Source organism: Lontra canadensis, unplaced genomic scaffold (genome assembly GCF_010015895.1).
Source record: "Lontra canadensis isolate GAN:19392208 unplaced genomic scaffold, GSC_riverotter_1.0 scaffold11, whole genome shotgun sequence".
Classification (NCBI taxonomy): domain Eukaryota; kingdom Metazoa; phylum Chordata; class Mammalia; order Carnivora; family Mustelidae; genus Lontra; species Lontra canadensis.
In genome coordinates, this window is record NW_022631005.1 from 10,065,487 (window position 1) to 10,080,621 (window position 15,135).

The 15,135-nt window shown below is 36.2% G+C and overlaps 1 protein-coding gene across 1 annotated transcript in view; it reads left to right on the plus strand.

Annotated features, from left to right (window-relative positions):
* Positions 1-9,545: 9,545 nt before the first annotated feature.
* FSIP2 (fibrous sheath interacting protein 2) overlaps positions 9,546-15,135 on the plus strand; it is a 90,687-nt gene continuing 85,097 nt past the window's right edge. Inside the window, exons 1-4 of the mRNA XM_032856084.1 lie at positions 9,546-9,758; positions 10,100-10,225; positions 13,553-13,714; positions 14,738-14,827. Coding sequence (XP_032711975.1) covers positions 9,660-9,758; positions 10,100-10,225; positions 13,553-13,714; positions 14,738-14,827 — 477 coding nt within the window. The 5' untranslated portion in view covers positions 9,546-9,659. The remainder of the gene's footprint in view (positions 9,759-10,099; positions 10,226-13,552; positions 13,715-14,737; positions 14,828-15,135) is intronic.

Sequence of the window (15,135 nt, forward strand, 5' to 3'; positions counted from 1 at the left end):
AATACAACAAAGATAACCACATGTTTGAAGGCTGTAATGTGGCAGGCATTCACTAAAAAAAAAAAAAATACAACTAAACAAAACTCATGCAACAAACATCTGAGAATCTGGACACTTCTTATCAGTGTTTTTGAAGTGTGTCATTAACATCTTAAGACAAGTGTATCAAAACCTTGGCATGATTTAATTTCAAGTCATCAATTTTATTTTTGCCAACATCAGAAAGTTATGGTTACAATGCTAATGCTTGGTCTGCTTAATTTGACTTAAGAGTTTAGTATGACTTAACATTAAAAGCTCACACTACCCTGAAACTAATAATTTCACAAATACAGTGACATTCAACATTCAAGTGCCAGTGTTTTTATACTGTCTTTTGGTCAAGTCTCTTTAAATTTTCAAAGAATCACTTTTAGGCTTACAAAAATAAACATTTGTCAAAATATCTAAATTAAATTAAAAAATTAAATCAGTGTACTCATATGGAATGATCTTCAAAATATATCAGTTAAACATGGAACATGCAGAACTCTTAAACACTAAATGCTTGATAATATAAATTTGTATATGTTGGGGAGGAAGAATTTCCTCCGCCCTTCAAAATCCTTCTAGCTGGACTAAGAATCAAATTGACATGAGACATATTAATAGGGGAAAATCAAATTTAGTAGCGTAAGTATGGGGAATCCAAACAAATATGGAAATTCCCAAAGTGGGGCAACATGATGCTTACATGAACTAAAAAGAGGGTAGGGGCCTGAAAATTTAAAGGTGAGAAAGATCATTAGGGAGGTAAAAGGAGATGCTTAGAAACCAAAGGTTGACTATTATTCAGATAAAGTTTCTTAGGTATAGAGGAATCTCTGTTAATAGCTTTCTTCCTGGTGCAGACAGCTGAGGGGGAGGTAAAGAGCTTTTCCTGAAACTGCTGTGTCTCGATTGCTTTTAACTCAAAATTATTTTCATTCCAAAGTGGCCCATTGAGCAGAGGGGCTTTCCTTGGCCCTTACACACACATATATATATAATGATACACAGACTACTGTTGTTTGATTCTAGGTTGAAAGACTTAGCATCTGGCAATAAGGGTAAATTATTTTACTTTACATTGTTTTGATTTTTACCCATACATGTTGTTACTTTACCATTATAAAATTCTGCCTTCTGTGCTTCTGAGGGACACCAAAATGATTAAATCAATTATTAGAAGGGTGAAATTTGAGGACTTTCATAGAATTCAGTATGTCCTACATCTTAAGATAATGTAAAGGGTCAGACTGATAACTCAGACTTACAAGACTCAAACATCTTACTGAAAATCAAGTTTTACTAATAATTCTAAGGATACAGGTAATTATAGGCACAGGTGGAACCAAGAGGTCCAGGACCCCTAGTGTAGTTCCCCAAGTTCTATCATATTGCATCGGAAGCACTTGTTAATAGATGAGATTTTTAGGAGGTTTGCAGTTACTTATTTACTTTCATATAACCCACACAGCTCATAAGACACTTATATTTCATATTGAGAGGGTTGTATTGATTATGTAACATTTTTCAACCAGACATTATCCATAACTCCATATATTACAGTTTATCATTAACAATTCTAGACAATTAGGCACATCCTGCTAAAAGAATTCCATATAAAGTCTCTTTTGTAGCAAAAACCTTTGTTGTTTCTGGGCCAGTAGGATTGTCATCAGTATGTTTATAAGGGGATTAGCTCAGGTTACTTGCCATCTTTCATTCCCTGGAGCACCCCCAGTAAAAGAAGAGATTGTATTACAGACCTGTAACTTAACTTCTTTCTTTTCATATGAGAAGCTACCTTGGACATATTATCAAATATATTCACATTGGAATGAGAAGAGCGGTGGTTAAATTTTAAGAGCCAAGAAAGAAATTAGAATTTAATCTAATCCAGAATGTGGTGAATTTACATTCATCTGTATTAAGAACAGAAAATGACTAAAATAGATAAAAGTAAACACAGATTTTGATTAACAGATGTATGGGATCATAGTGAATTACTGTAGTATAGAGTTTAGAGATTATATCTTTAACAACTGAGATAGAATTAAGAAGAGAAATTGTTACATTAATCCTGCCCCTCATGTCTTATTCAAGTTCTGTCATGGTCATAACGGTACACAGTATAGATAATGAAGTTAGTACCATGTTGTGGTTTTCTTGTTGGTTTTCTATTATTCTCCCTAATTTTATACTAGTGCAGTCCAATGTGAGAAGTACCTAAGTGCACAGTTTGTCAAGGTTCAAGGGTAGAGAGAACTGGAGAAAGGTGGTCAAAAGGTACAAAGTTCCAATTATAAGATAATATAAGATAACCATTATAATTATAATTTATAAGATAATATAGGATAACCAGGGATATAATATACAACATGATGACTAGTTAACACTGCATGTAATATATAGGAAAGTTGCTAAGTAAGTAAATCCTAGAGTTCTCATCACAGAAATTTTTTTTCTTTGTTTCTTTTTCCTTTTTATTGTATCTACCTGAGATGATAAATGCTAACTAAACTTACTGCAGTAATCATTTCACAATATATGTAAATCAAACCATCATGCTGTATGCCTTAAACTGTTACCATGATATATGTCAACTGTATCTCAATAAAACTGAGGAAAAAGATTTAAGATGTAAGAAATTATTTAAAAAATGATGAGGAGAAAAATAATTGCTTACTTATTAAGAATTCTTAGAACAAAGCCAATTTCAAAGTTTTATGATGATAGGCAAATTAATTTTTCCAAACCCAAATTTCCTCTTTGTAAAATGGAGATTGTAATAACTGTCTTACCATGTTGATGAAAGGTTTTCCACACCTTGCTAACTACCTAACACAATGAATGGTACACTGTGAGCATTAGTTATCTATGGTTATGTAACAAATTGTTCCAAATTTAACAGCTTAAAACATTAGACATTTTGTATCTCATAGTTCCTATGCCACAGAAATCTGGGCATAGTTTAACTGTTTACATCTAGTACAAGGTCTATCAGAAGACTGTAGTCAAACTGTTGGCCAGGGCTGATATTTTAAAAATGAATTTCAGTTACTTGACTAATAGAGTAAAAATATTTATTTTACTGAATAAAACTTTCCAACAATTTCAAAAAAATTTCCCCCAAAACATCAAATGTATACATCATAATCCCATTAGTAACAGTGATTAAGATTGTGAGGGCAATGTATTCCAATAATCAAAATGAAAAGAAAAAATTCTTAATAATCAAAAAGTCCAGTCTCTCAATGTCTCTATGATTTTAAACTAGAAGACAGGGTACTGTGCCTCGTACTACACTGAGCAGGGCAGATTGTCCACTATTAAAATTAATCATGCCCTCATTCACCATGATCAAGTGGGATTTATCCCTGGGATGCATGGATGATTCAACATATGCAAATCAATCAGTGTGACACATCACATTGACAGAATGAAATAAAAGAACCAAATGATCACCTCAATAAACACCTAAAAATCATTCAACGAAATTCACTATTCATTCATGATAAAAACTCAACAAATTAGGCATTGAAGGAATATACCTGACATAATAAATGTTATCTATGACAAGACCACAGCTAACATTATACTCAATGGCAGAAGGATGAAAGCTTCTCCTCTAAGATCAGGAACAAGACAAGGATGCCCACTCTCACCATTCCTATTCACCATGGTACCGGAAGTCATAGCTAAAGCAATCAGAAAAGAAAAGGTATCAGAATTGGAAAGAAAGAAGCATAAATGTATCTATTTGCAGGTGACATGATTTTATATACAGAAAATTCTAAAGACTCCACCAAAAAAGTGTTATGTCTAATCAATGAGGTCAATAAATTTGCATTATACAAAATTAATACATAAAAATTAGAGCATTTCTATATACTAACAATGAAATTTCTGAAAAAGTAATTTAACAACTAATATCATTTACAGTAGCAACAAAAACAATAAAATAATTAGGAGAAAATTTAAGTAAAGAATAAAAGATCTCTACACTGGAAATACTATAATACATTGATAAAAAATAGAAGACATAAATAAATGAAAAGGTATCACATGTTCATTGATTGGAAGAATTAATGCTACTAAAATGTCAATACTACTGAAAGCCATATGTAGATTCAATACAAGCCTTATCAAGATTCCAACAGCATTTTTTTAAAGTAGAAAAAAACTCTTTTAAAAATTATATGAAACCACAAAAGACTCCAAATAGCCACAGAAATCCTGAGAAAGAAGAACAAAGCAGGAAGTATCACACACTTCCTGATTTCAAGCTATAGTATAAAGCCATAGTTATCAAAACAGTATGGTCCTGGAATAATAACAAATAGGCCATCAGAAGAGAATTGAGGGCCCAGAAATAAATCCAAACATATAAGGTCAACTAATACTTGACAAGGAAGCCAACAATACTCAATGGAGAAAAGAGAGTCTTTTCCATAAATGGTCCTGGAATAACTGGATACTCACAAGTACATGAATAAAACTCGAACCCATATCTTATACACTCACAAAAATTAACTCAAAATGGAAGACCTGAAACCATGAAAGTCCTAGGAAAAAACTAAAGAAACAAAGTTCCTTGAAATGGATCTTAGTAATGATATTTTGGCTATGACACCAGAAGAATAAGCAACAAAATAAAAAATAAAGTGGGGCTACATCAAACTAAAAAATTTCTGCATAGCAGAAGATACCATCAACAACCACCTACAGAATGGGAAAAAATATTTGCAAACAGTATTATCTGTTAAAGGGTTAATATCCAAAATACAAAGAATACCTTTGTATAACCAAGCAGCAAAAAAAACAAATAACCCAATTTAAAAATGGGCAGAGGACCTGAATAGACATCTCTCCGAAGAAGACACAAAAGGCCAAGAGGTACATGAAAAGATACTCAATATCACTGCCATAAGGGAAATGCAAATTAGGACCACAATGAGATATTAAATCACATCTGTGAAAATGGCTACTAACAAAAAGACAAGGAATAACAAATGCTGGTATGGATATGGAGAAAAAAGAACCCTGTACACTGATGGTGGAATTGTAAATTAGTATAGCCACTACAGAAAAACAATATGCAAGATCCTCAAAAACAGAACTACTTATGATCCAGCCATTCTTCTGGAAATATATCCAAAGGTAACAAAAAAACTAACTCAAAATATCTGCACTGCCATATGTACTGCAGTATTATTTACAATAGCCAAGACATGGAAACATCCTAAATGTCCATCAATGGATCAATGGATGAATGGATCTCTCTCTCTCTTTCTCTCTCTCTCTCTCTCACACACACACACACAAAGAGGAATATTATGTAGTCAGAAAAAATGGAAATGTTACCATTTGCAATAGCATGAATATGCCTTGAAGGCATTATGCTTAGTGAAATAAGTCAGACAGATAAAGACAAATACTGTATGATCTCTCTCATATGTGGGATCTAAAACAAACAAACAAAAAAAACACAAAACTCATAGAAAAAGAGATCAGCCTTGTAGTTACCAGAGATAGGGATAAGGGGAAAGGGAATTAAAGAAAGGTAGTCAAAAGGTACAAACTTCCAGTTTTAAGATAAATAAATACTAAGGATGTAATATACCACATGATGACTACAGCTAACATTGCCAGAGTACACACAGCTAACACTATATAGAAAAGTTGTTAAGACAATTTTCCTAAGAGTTCTTATCACAAGGAGAAATTTTTTCCCCTTTATTCTTTTCTTTTGTTTTATTTATTATATCTATATGAGAAGATGGACGTTAGCTGAACCTACTGTGGTGATCATTTCAACCCAATCAAACCATCTTACTGTATGCCTTCAATTTATACAGTATTATGTCAATTATTTCTCAATAAAACTGGGGGATATCTTTAAATTAATTAATTAATAATTTCCCTATTAATGCTACTCAGTCAAAATGATGCTAATAATAAAACTGTCACTGATTGAGCATTTCTATAGACCATGCATTTTGCTAAGTGCTTTTATCAATTTAACTCATTTAATAATCCTATAAAATAAGTTATTATACAAATTTCATTACTTTTTATTTAATATTTCACAATGATTTATTTGTGCTACCACCAGAAATATATATATTGAGAATATATGAATAAATATCCCAACCAATATTTAATTTGGTCCCCTTCTTTCTGCATAGTCTGCACCATTTAACAAATCAGGAATCTGTATTCAGTGTCAGATTTTCATCAAGATAAATATGATATTTTCTAAAATAATGCAAATATAAAATATTTAAATGGGTGAAATACTAGCAAAGAGATATACCTTATAATATTAAAAGATATTGTGTGGTCCTTGCCAGCTGTGTGTGTGTGTGTGTGTGTGTGTATGTGGGTGTGGGTACGTGTGCACGCATTATTTAGCAATGACTAAAAGGTAATCAGGAAATCAGCCTGAGTGCCTAATAAGCACTGGGCACTGTTGACCCAGGAGATCCAAAAAATGTAACTCCATCAAAAGCACCTAGAGTCTTATTGGGAGCATAAGACCCAAAGAGAGTCATCAAGTAACGAGGGATAAGAGCCAGGCAATAAAAAAATCAGGGGCTAATTTGTTCTGCTGTAAAGGCAGTGCTATATTAATAATGACAGCGGCAAAACTTCTCTTAATAGATTTTTTTAATATAAATTTTCATTTTTTTCTTTTGGAAAGATGACAATTACTTAAACCTAAAACATTAGTAAATAAGATACTTTACAGAAAAACAGGAAAACAGTTAACATTTGATAAGTTATGTATCTTGAGAGGATGGGTTACTTTAATATTTGAGTCAGTTTTGTTGGCAATATAAGAAGTAATGTTTAATCGGAGGCAGTAACTAGTCAGAAGCTAAGTAAGCTTTTACCTGGCAGAAACAGACCACTTCAGAAAGCATATGAGGGTGATACTTATTTATTCTTTTTGCCTACCTTTACTGAATCAATTATGGGAGGTTAGATAATTTTATTCTATCTAAGTTTTGGAATCATTTAGAAACCCATATAATCATGATGACTCTGATATCTATAATTTTTGTTATTTCTAGACAGATTCTTATTTTGAGCCCTCTGTCTAATCAATATCCTAATAAAGCCTTTTTGACATATCAATATATCAAACCTCCATTTGCAGGATATTCTGTAACTTTTTGTACTTGGTTGAATGGTGTCCCCCCAAAAAAAATTTAGTCCACTCAGAACCTGACTATGACTATTACTTAGAAATAGAGAATTTGCAGATGTAATCTGGTTAAGATGGGGTCATACTGCATAAGGATACCAATCACTGGCATCCTTAGAAATTGTTATACTAGTGAAAATTTGAAAAGCACCAAAGCACACTAATGTTCATCCCCTCTTGACGCTGGAAACCCCAAGACGTCCATGTAAAAAAAGCATGATCTAAACACCTGGAATATGAAAAGAACATCTGTAGAGAGTGTTCCAGCAATCCCAACCATTACAGCCATCCCAGCTGAGGCCGTGGACATGTGGCTAAAACCATCCTAGATGATCCAGCTCAAACTGAGTCAACTCTGACTAAAAGAAATGTCAGCGAACCCAAGGTTGTGAGAGATAATCATTATTTAAAGCCATTAAATTTTGTGAGTGGTTTGTTATGAAGGAAAGGGCAAATTGTCTCTGAAAAGAACCCAAAGTTTATAAAATTTCAAACACATCCTCCTCTGTCATCTCCAAGAATACAACAAATACTTCTTTATACATACACAGCCAGGGAGAGATCTGAAAACACTACCTACTGGATTTGAAGTGGAGGACAGGGAAGCTTCTAGAAGCCATAAAGAGGAAGGACACAGATTGTGTCAACACCTTGATTCCAGCAAAATGGGATTCATTTCAGACTGCTGACATTAATTGTTATAAGATAATACCTTCGTGTTGTTTTAAGCCACTAAGGTTGTGGCAATTTGTTACAGCAGCAAGAGAAAACTAATACAGGGACCAAGTCTTGGAGGCTGTTACATGCTTTGTGTTATCTTATGGCAACCAGGGATTTACTAAAAGGGAGAGAGATGGCATCGGAAAATATTTTGATAAAAGATGGACTGTTGGGTAAAAGGAGGCAGAGATAAGGCTGTGGTGATCACACAGACAAAAAAATGATGAGTGCCTTAACTGGGGGAGTAGTGTATAGACGGCAAGGAGAGGACCAATTGATTTCAGTGATAAAATCAGTAGGACAAAGAGATCAACAGAATGTGGGGGGATAATGGAAAAAGGAAGTATCCAGTATTATATCACAGTTTCCAGCTTGGGTAGATCCTGATAGTGTCATTGAGATAGGAAATGCAAGAATAGGACCTTAGTTTTGTACTGTTTTAGTGACAGGTAGGTTGAGATTTGAGTACACTGAATTTGAGATGACTGTGAGAGTGCCGGCAGTGGACTATATCCCAAGGCCTAGATCCCAATTTTAAATTTAGGAATCCCATGCATATGAGTGCCAATAAAACAAACAGAACAGACGTAAAACTGGTGCACTAAGAAACTGTCTCTGGGGCCATGATTCAATAATAACTATCATTCTTCTTTAACCTTTGGAAAACAGAGGTCATTATTGGCAAGGCTGTTACAAAGATTCAATGTGGTTAGCACAGTATCTGGAGTTAGTAAATTCTCAGTAAATAGTAGGTATTTCTACTAAATATCCCAGAAACAAGAAACAACAACAACAGTGGGTTGAGTGATATTAAGAGTCTCAGTCCACATTGCTGACAAACCAGATACATTCAGTGCCCTCAAAGTACTCATAGTCTAGTTGGCTCCTTGAAGGAAGGGGCCAAATTTTACTCACTGCCATATTCCCAGTACCCCCTTTCAGTGACTGGCTCCAAGGAGTCAGGCATTTTGTAAATTCTGGCTGGATGGCTGACAGAAGGAGAAAGAGGGATCTAAGAAAAAGCAATGGAGGCAGAGAGGAGGGAGTAGGAGAAAGAGAAGAGAGCTAGAAAGGAAAAAGGAAAACTACAGGAGGGAGGAGGCCAGGAGAAAGGCAGAGCCCCCAAAGGAAACCAAAGTACAGTTATGTGGACCTGGAGTGGAAAGAGGGCGTGGGAGCCTGGGGATGGGTGTGACCACAATATCTATAAGGGGCACATATAGAAAACCAGGCCTTTGTCCCTAGAATGGGCTCTACAATCACTCCCGGATTTGTAATGATTTTTTTGCCTCCCCCAGTCCCCCACCCGGGCCAAACCATAGCTCCCTGGAGGCCAGGAGAAATTAGCCAGCTACCCTCCCGCAAAGGTTTCAAAGTTCGGATTTGGGGTTTGTACGACTGAGAGGAGCTGGTTTCTAAGAGAAATAATATTTCGACTGTGGCCCTCGCAGACCAGGCCCCTAGGGCTGACTTCCCCAAATCCGGGGCACTGCAGGCCCAAGCACTGGGGACCAGCCCTCGGGAGGGCACCACCTTTCTGGGGCCCCCAAGTTCGGAGGCTGGAACGCCGCGAGGGTGAGGCCTCGCGGATGCGGGATACTGGCCATTCCGGGTCCAGTCGCAACGGAGGGACGACGACGGGGAAAGGGGTGCGAGGGAAGGAGACAGGGGCGGGCGGAGTGGGAAAGCAGGGCCCAGGCCGGCGATGGAGCTGTACCTCAGCGCCTGTTCCAAGGCTGCCAACGTCGCTGCCACCAAGACGGCCAACAGTAGCCTGGCCGCGGACAGCCAGCAATGCGGAGACGTGAGTGGCAGCTCGCCTGGCGTCGTGGTGCTACGCCAGGCTTCCCGCCCTCTAGGGCCGGGGCAGGGAGAGCCGCAGACCCGTCGCGCGGTTCCTAACCGCCCGCTTCTGGCGCCCTCGTGCGGGCGGCGGGTGGCAGTGCTCTCGGGCTGCTTTGGCCGCAACTGGCTGTGGCGCAGCGGCGAAGCGGGTGACCCGGGAAGCGGGAGGAGGTCTTGGGGCAGTCTGGGAGGGCGGGACCCTTCGGCCCTGACTGTATAACTCTTGATTGGAGTAGGAGTAGATTGGCCTAATACCTAATACTAAAAGGAAAGGCCAAACTCTCCAATTGCATCTGACAGGGCGTGCACAAAACCCACTTACCAGGGGTCGGAGCGGGTCAACTACTGGATCTGCCTCTTGGGGTCAAGCTGCCTCTGATCCCAGGAAGCAAAACTTTATACTATACTACGAAGTTAAGTGAAAAGGTAAAGTAATTTTTAATGGTCTTATGTTGGTTTTCTTTGCTCTTTCCCACTTGCCGTTAGATTGAGGCACTACATCACACAAAGCCCACTAGGGGAATTTGCACTACCATACACAGGAAAAAAAATAACCAGCCCCTCACCTAACCTAGGATGGATACCAAGCAACTTCATCTAGTAGAGTTTGCACAGTATCTTGGGCTAGAAAGTTTAGATTCTTAGTTCTGTCTTAATTCATAACTTACAGAACCACATTAACTTTTCTTTACAATAACTGTATTTATACTTATTTAGTGGGATTTTGTTAAAAAATATTTGGTTGAAAGGTAAAAACTTATTGGTGCTAGTTGGACATTTAATTGTGTTATGATTTCAACCAATAATAACGTGGACAAAACCTGCATTACAGAACACTTTTCTATGATTTTTTATGACTACATTCTATTTCATACATTCAGTGAGAAAACAGTGACATTGAAATAAGTTAACATGTTTAGATATAACTAATGACTCCATGATTTGCCCCAACCTCCTCATCCAGCCTTTTCTCTAATCGAGAGCCTCAGCTTCTTCCACCTGGGGTCTTTTACGCCACATAAGAGACATACCACGTTAATATTTCTGTGCCCTTCTTCATCTTGTTTTCCAAACCTGACATATTGTCTCCTCTTCTGCCCAATCTGTGAATCTGAACCATCTTTCAAGATTCTTTCTGAACTATTACAGCTCCCAGGTAGCTTATATTTCCTTAAAATTTGCATTGCCCTTGGTTTGTGTAATTTTACTCAACACTATAATTTTATAATTTTAATTTTTAATGTAAATCACACTAGGGTTTAGTGTGCCTACCTCAAACTTCCGTGTTTTTAGTCCTCAGCATTACCTCGACCCTTAAACATCCCCAGCCTTTGACTCAGTGCTACTGCTGAAGGAGATTCAACACATTCTTTTTTTGAGTGGTTGTTTTGATCAATAGTGCAAAAAATTTTACAAGAAAGAATTCTGAGTGACCCTTCTGACCTCCTTCTATCTATGATGTCATCAGAAATTAGTAGGGTCCCTTGGTATTTGATACTTGTCTAATAAATATGATTACTCAAAGTTTTGTTTCTGAGAAATATGTAATTCCCCCTTGTTTTACTACAATAGAGCAAGCTAACGAAAAATAGGCCACTTCACACTGTTTGGCTAAGTCACATCCCAACAAACTAGCTTTTCTAAACCATGCTTGAAATCAGGGTATAAACTTAGCCCTGTCTTTTGTCTGCTTAGTCAAATATATTGTTTGCTGAATTACCATTTCTGTAAAATATTAATTTGCTTGTCAACTACTTTTTTAAAAGATGTTCTATTTTTTATTACATTTATTCCCCCCAAACTATCTTCATGTAATCATAATCAAGCACCAGACTATTTCCCTGAAGACTGAGTTTGTGAGATCCTTCTTTTTCTTTCAGTACAATCTCAAAAAAGAGATGGTTTATGTTTACACTTTAAAGTTTTTTTTAAAAGAGAAACCAACCACTTTAATTGACAAAGGGATGCACACGCTGGCTCTAATGAATGGATATGTCTAAAAGGTGTTCCTTGTTTACACATCAGTAGCCCAAGTTTGGTCCTGAGAAACATCATGCCCTCACAGCTAAAGTTCAACCACTAAGAGCTGTTGACAGCTAAACGTCAACATCTTAAAAAAAAAAAAAAAAAAATCAATCCATTCTTGAGTCATGATTGTTGATTGTTCCCCTTGCAAGAAAGGTATGGGCTTTGTACCTGGTCTTACCGAATTCAAGACACTGTCCTAAGAGATTCTTCTCTTTGCCCTCTCAGGGAAGCATTAGTAATGAGGGAATTCTGTTTTACGATGTACATCTTTGGAAGAGACTGAAGCCTTGCATTAAGTAAGAAGTCAGAAAGTTATCAAGGAAGCTTTTAAATGGAAAAGGAAAGCTGGCATCCTGTCATATTCCTGCAGTCCGCCCCTTTGCCCACATATGAACCATCCTCCCACCTATAGCTTGAGGGAGTTCTTTCAAGGGTCCCACCTAGCCAGGCTCCTTAGTGTTCAGAATCTGATGGAGGTGGCTCCTGCCAGACTGAACACAGAGGTCACAAACCTGCAGCCAGACCTGAATTGGTGAACAATGCGGAGGGGCTTATCAGGGGAACTGAATATATGCCAGCAGGGCAGGTGCTCTCGGGTTTGCCACGTCTTCCACACATTCCAGTTGTCTTTCCCTTGAGCCAAGTACTTTTTGACTGTACTTTAGACTAACTTACACTTCTCTGGCCAGGAAAAATTAAAGGAAAGTGAAAAGAAAGAAAAAAAAAAACACACAAAATATTAGGACAGCTTCCACACCTACTTCGTCCTCTACTTTTTCCCTTTCAGAAGTTCCCCAAAACCCATTATCACCATCCTGCAATTGGAAAATGGGCTGAAACACACACACACATACCATACAAACCCACCTCACTTTGGTAATGTTTTAATTTACAAATGGATGAGATAATTCAGCTGTTTCCTCTAATGTAACAGATAGATAAACATGACTATTAGCTGATATTTTCCTTCATTTACAGGCTAATGACTACTGTATAAGATTGTATGTGGTCTTTACACACATAAAGAAACTTCAATCCTTCTCAATATCTTTTATAATTCATTCTTCAATATGTTGAACTTTATAATACAGACCTTGATTTTTTTTTTTTCCCTGACTGTACCACTCTCAAAGACCACTGGGTTTCTTGCCTTAAATAAGACCCTAACACAAAATAACCTTTATTCATTATATTTAATATCTAAGTTTTACTTCTACTTTTTTGGCTAAAGTTGTTTCCATGAATCTTGGTGAAAGACTTTCTTAATTTTATTCATTTTCAGATTATTGATATATAATAATCGTAATTACTATTATCCCTTTATCCTTTTAAATCTAGTGAGTACCTTGACCTGGAAGTGAGAAAAGGAAAAGGAAGAATCATAACGTTCACTCTCTTTATACATTAAAGCAAATTTCATCCTATTCCTTTCTTTTCCTTCTTTCTTCTCTGACCAAGAGCCAGGGACTGATAGTGATCTGGGAGGAATTAATTGAGTAAAGGTAGGTTTTCAGAATAACTCAGGTGCGTGGGGAAAAAGAAGTTAGGATAATATAAATTTATGTTGCCTAATGCAAATCTTTCTGTTGCTGTTTCTTCCCCCATTTCAAATTCTTCTTGCATGCTTTATTTTCAGTAAACAATCTAGTTATTTCAATAGATTAACATTTTAAAGTGAAATTCATTAGTTTTACCTTTATAATATTTTAAAATCTGTGTTTGCAGCTTTTTCAACCTTCTTACGGTTTTAACCTGACTGATCCTTATTGTCGACTTTTGGAAAACCAATATAAAAGTCTTCATGATCCACATTTAAGAGCATACTATAAGCGCAAAGATATCCTGAGAAGATTAAAGAAAGGTGGCTATATCACCAGCAATAATAAAGTGGGTTGAAGATTAATTATTTTTAATCATTATAAACCTCTAAGACTTGATAAAGCTTGCTTCTGTAGCTCACTGGGGGGGTCTGTATCACCTCTAACTTGGTCATGAGAAATACTTAATGGGAAATTTTATAAATTACTCAGTATTTGGGTTAAAGGAAAACAGACAATAGTTTCTTCTAAATGAAACAGCTTCTTCCCTCATCTTTTTTCTTTATAATATCAAAAGATGATAACCAAATAATTTGAGGATATAAAGGTAATTTTCCCAGATGTATAATAGTCCTCTTTCTCTGTCTCTAAGGTCACTGTATGCTTGTCAGGGATTATGCCCCCTAAGCTTTTTAAAAACTTGAGATAAAATAGGAACCTAGTAATAGAATCTTGATGAACTATATTCTTATTGGGATAGAACATTATTATTACACTGGTTTTTTTTTATTATGTTATGTTATTCACCATACAGTACATCATAATTTTTTGATGTAGTGTTCCATGATTCATTGTTTACATTTCTTCTAATAACTCAGTTGTGTGTACTAAATCCCCTAGCATGGCATAATGCATATTAATAAAGTAATGATAACTGGTTAGAAATTTCCTGTTGATTAAAAGTTGTAAAGAGTTACTGCTTACAAAATCGTTAGCAATTTATTACTCTTAATACAAAAATATTGTCAAGTGGTATGCTATTACTATTTTTCCTCAGAAAGTAATTGCAGGGTGCCTGGGTGGCTCAGTGGGTTAAGCCTCTGCCTTTGGCTCAGGTCATGATCTCAGGGTCCTGGATTGAGCCCTGCATCAGGCTCTTTGCTCAGCAGGGAGCCTGTTTCCTTCTCTCACTTTCTGGCTGCCTCCTCCTCTCTCTCTGCCTGCCTCTCTGCCTACTTGTGATCTATGTCTGTCAAATAAATAAATAAAATCTTTTTAAAAATAAATAAATAAATAAAAAGAAAGTAATTGCTATGATTTTTAAATATTTGTATTTATATATTTTTGTCATTACTGTTGTTTTGTTTTTTAGATTGTATGTACCTTGAGAGAATTGAATAAGTACAGGCAGTATCTTACCAGTTTAAAGTTAGACTTTGAAAGAAACTATATAAGAGATCAAGTAAGTTAAGCACTTAAATTTGGTTTCTTTACATAGGGCTTAGAAGAAAATGTTATTTGTATGCAAAATATTTTCACATAATATTTTTACCTTTAATTTTGACAAACTACTTTTTCGAAATGAAAATTTAGAAGAGGAATAAATAATATTTTGAGATTGCTATATTCAGCCAAGAAAAGAAAAGAAAAGGAACCAAGTCATCTATTAACAAGCCGATAGTAGTTTGTGTAATTTAGCAATTAAATTACTACTCAGATATGTCATTTCTACCTGAGCTAAGAGCAACTGGAAGAGTCTATTGTGGCAGC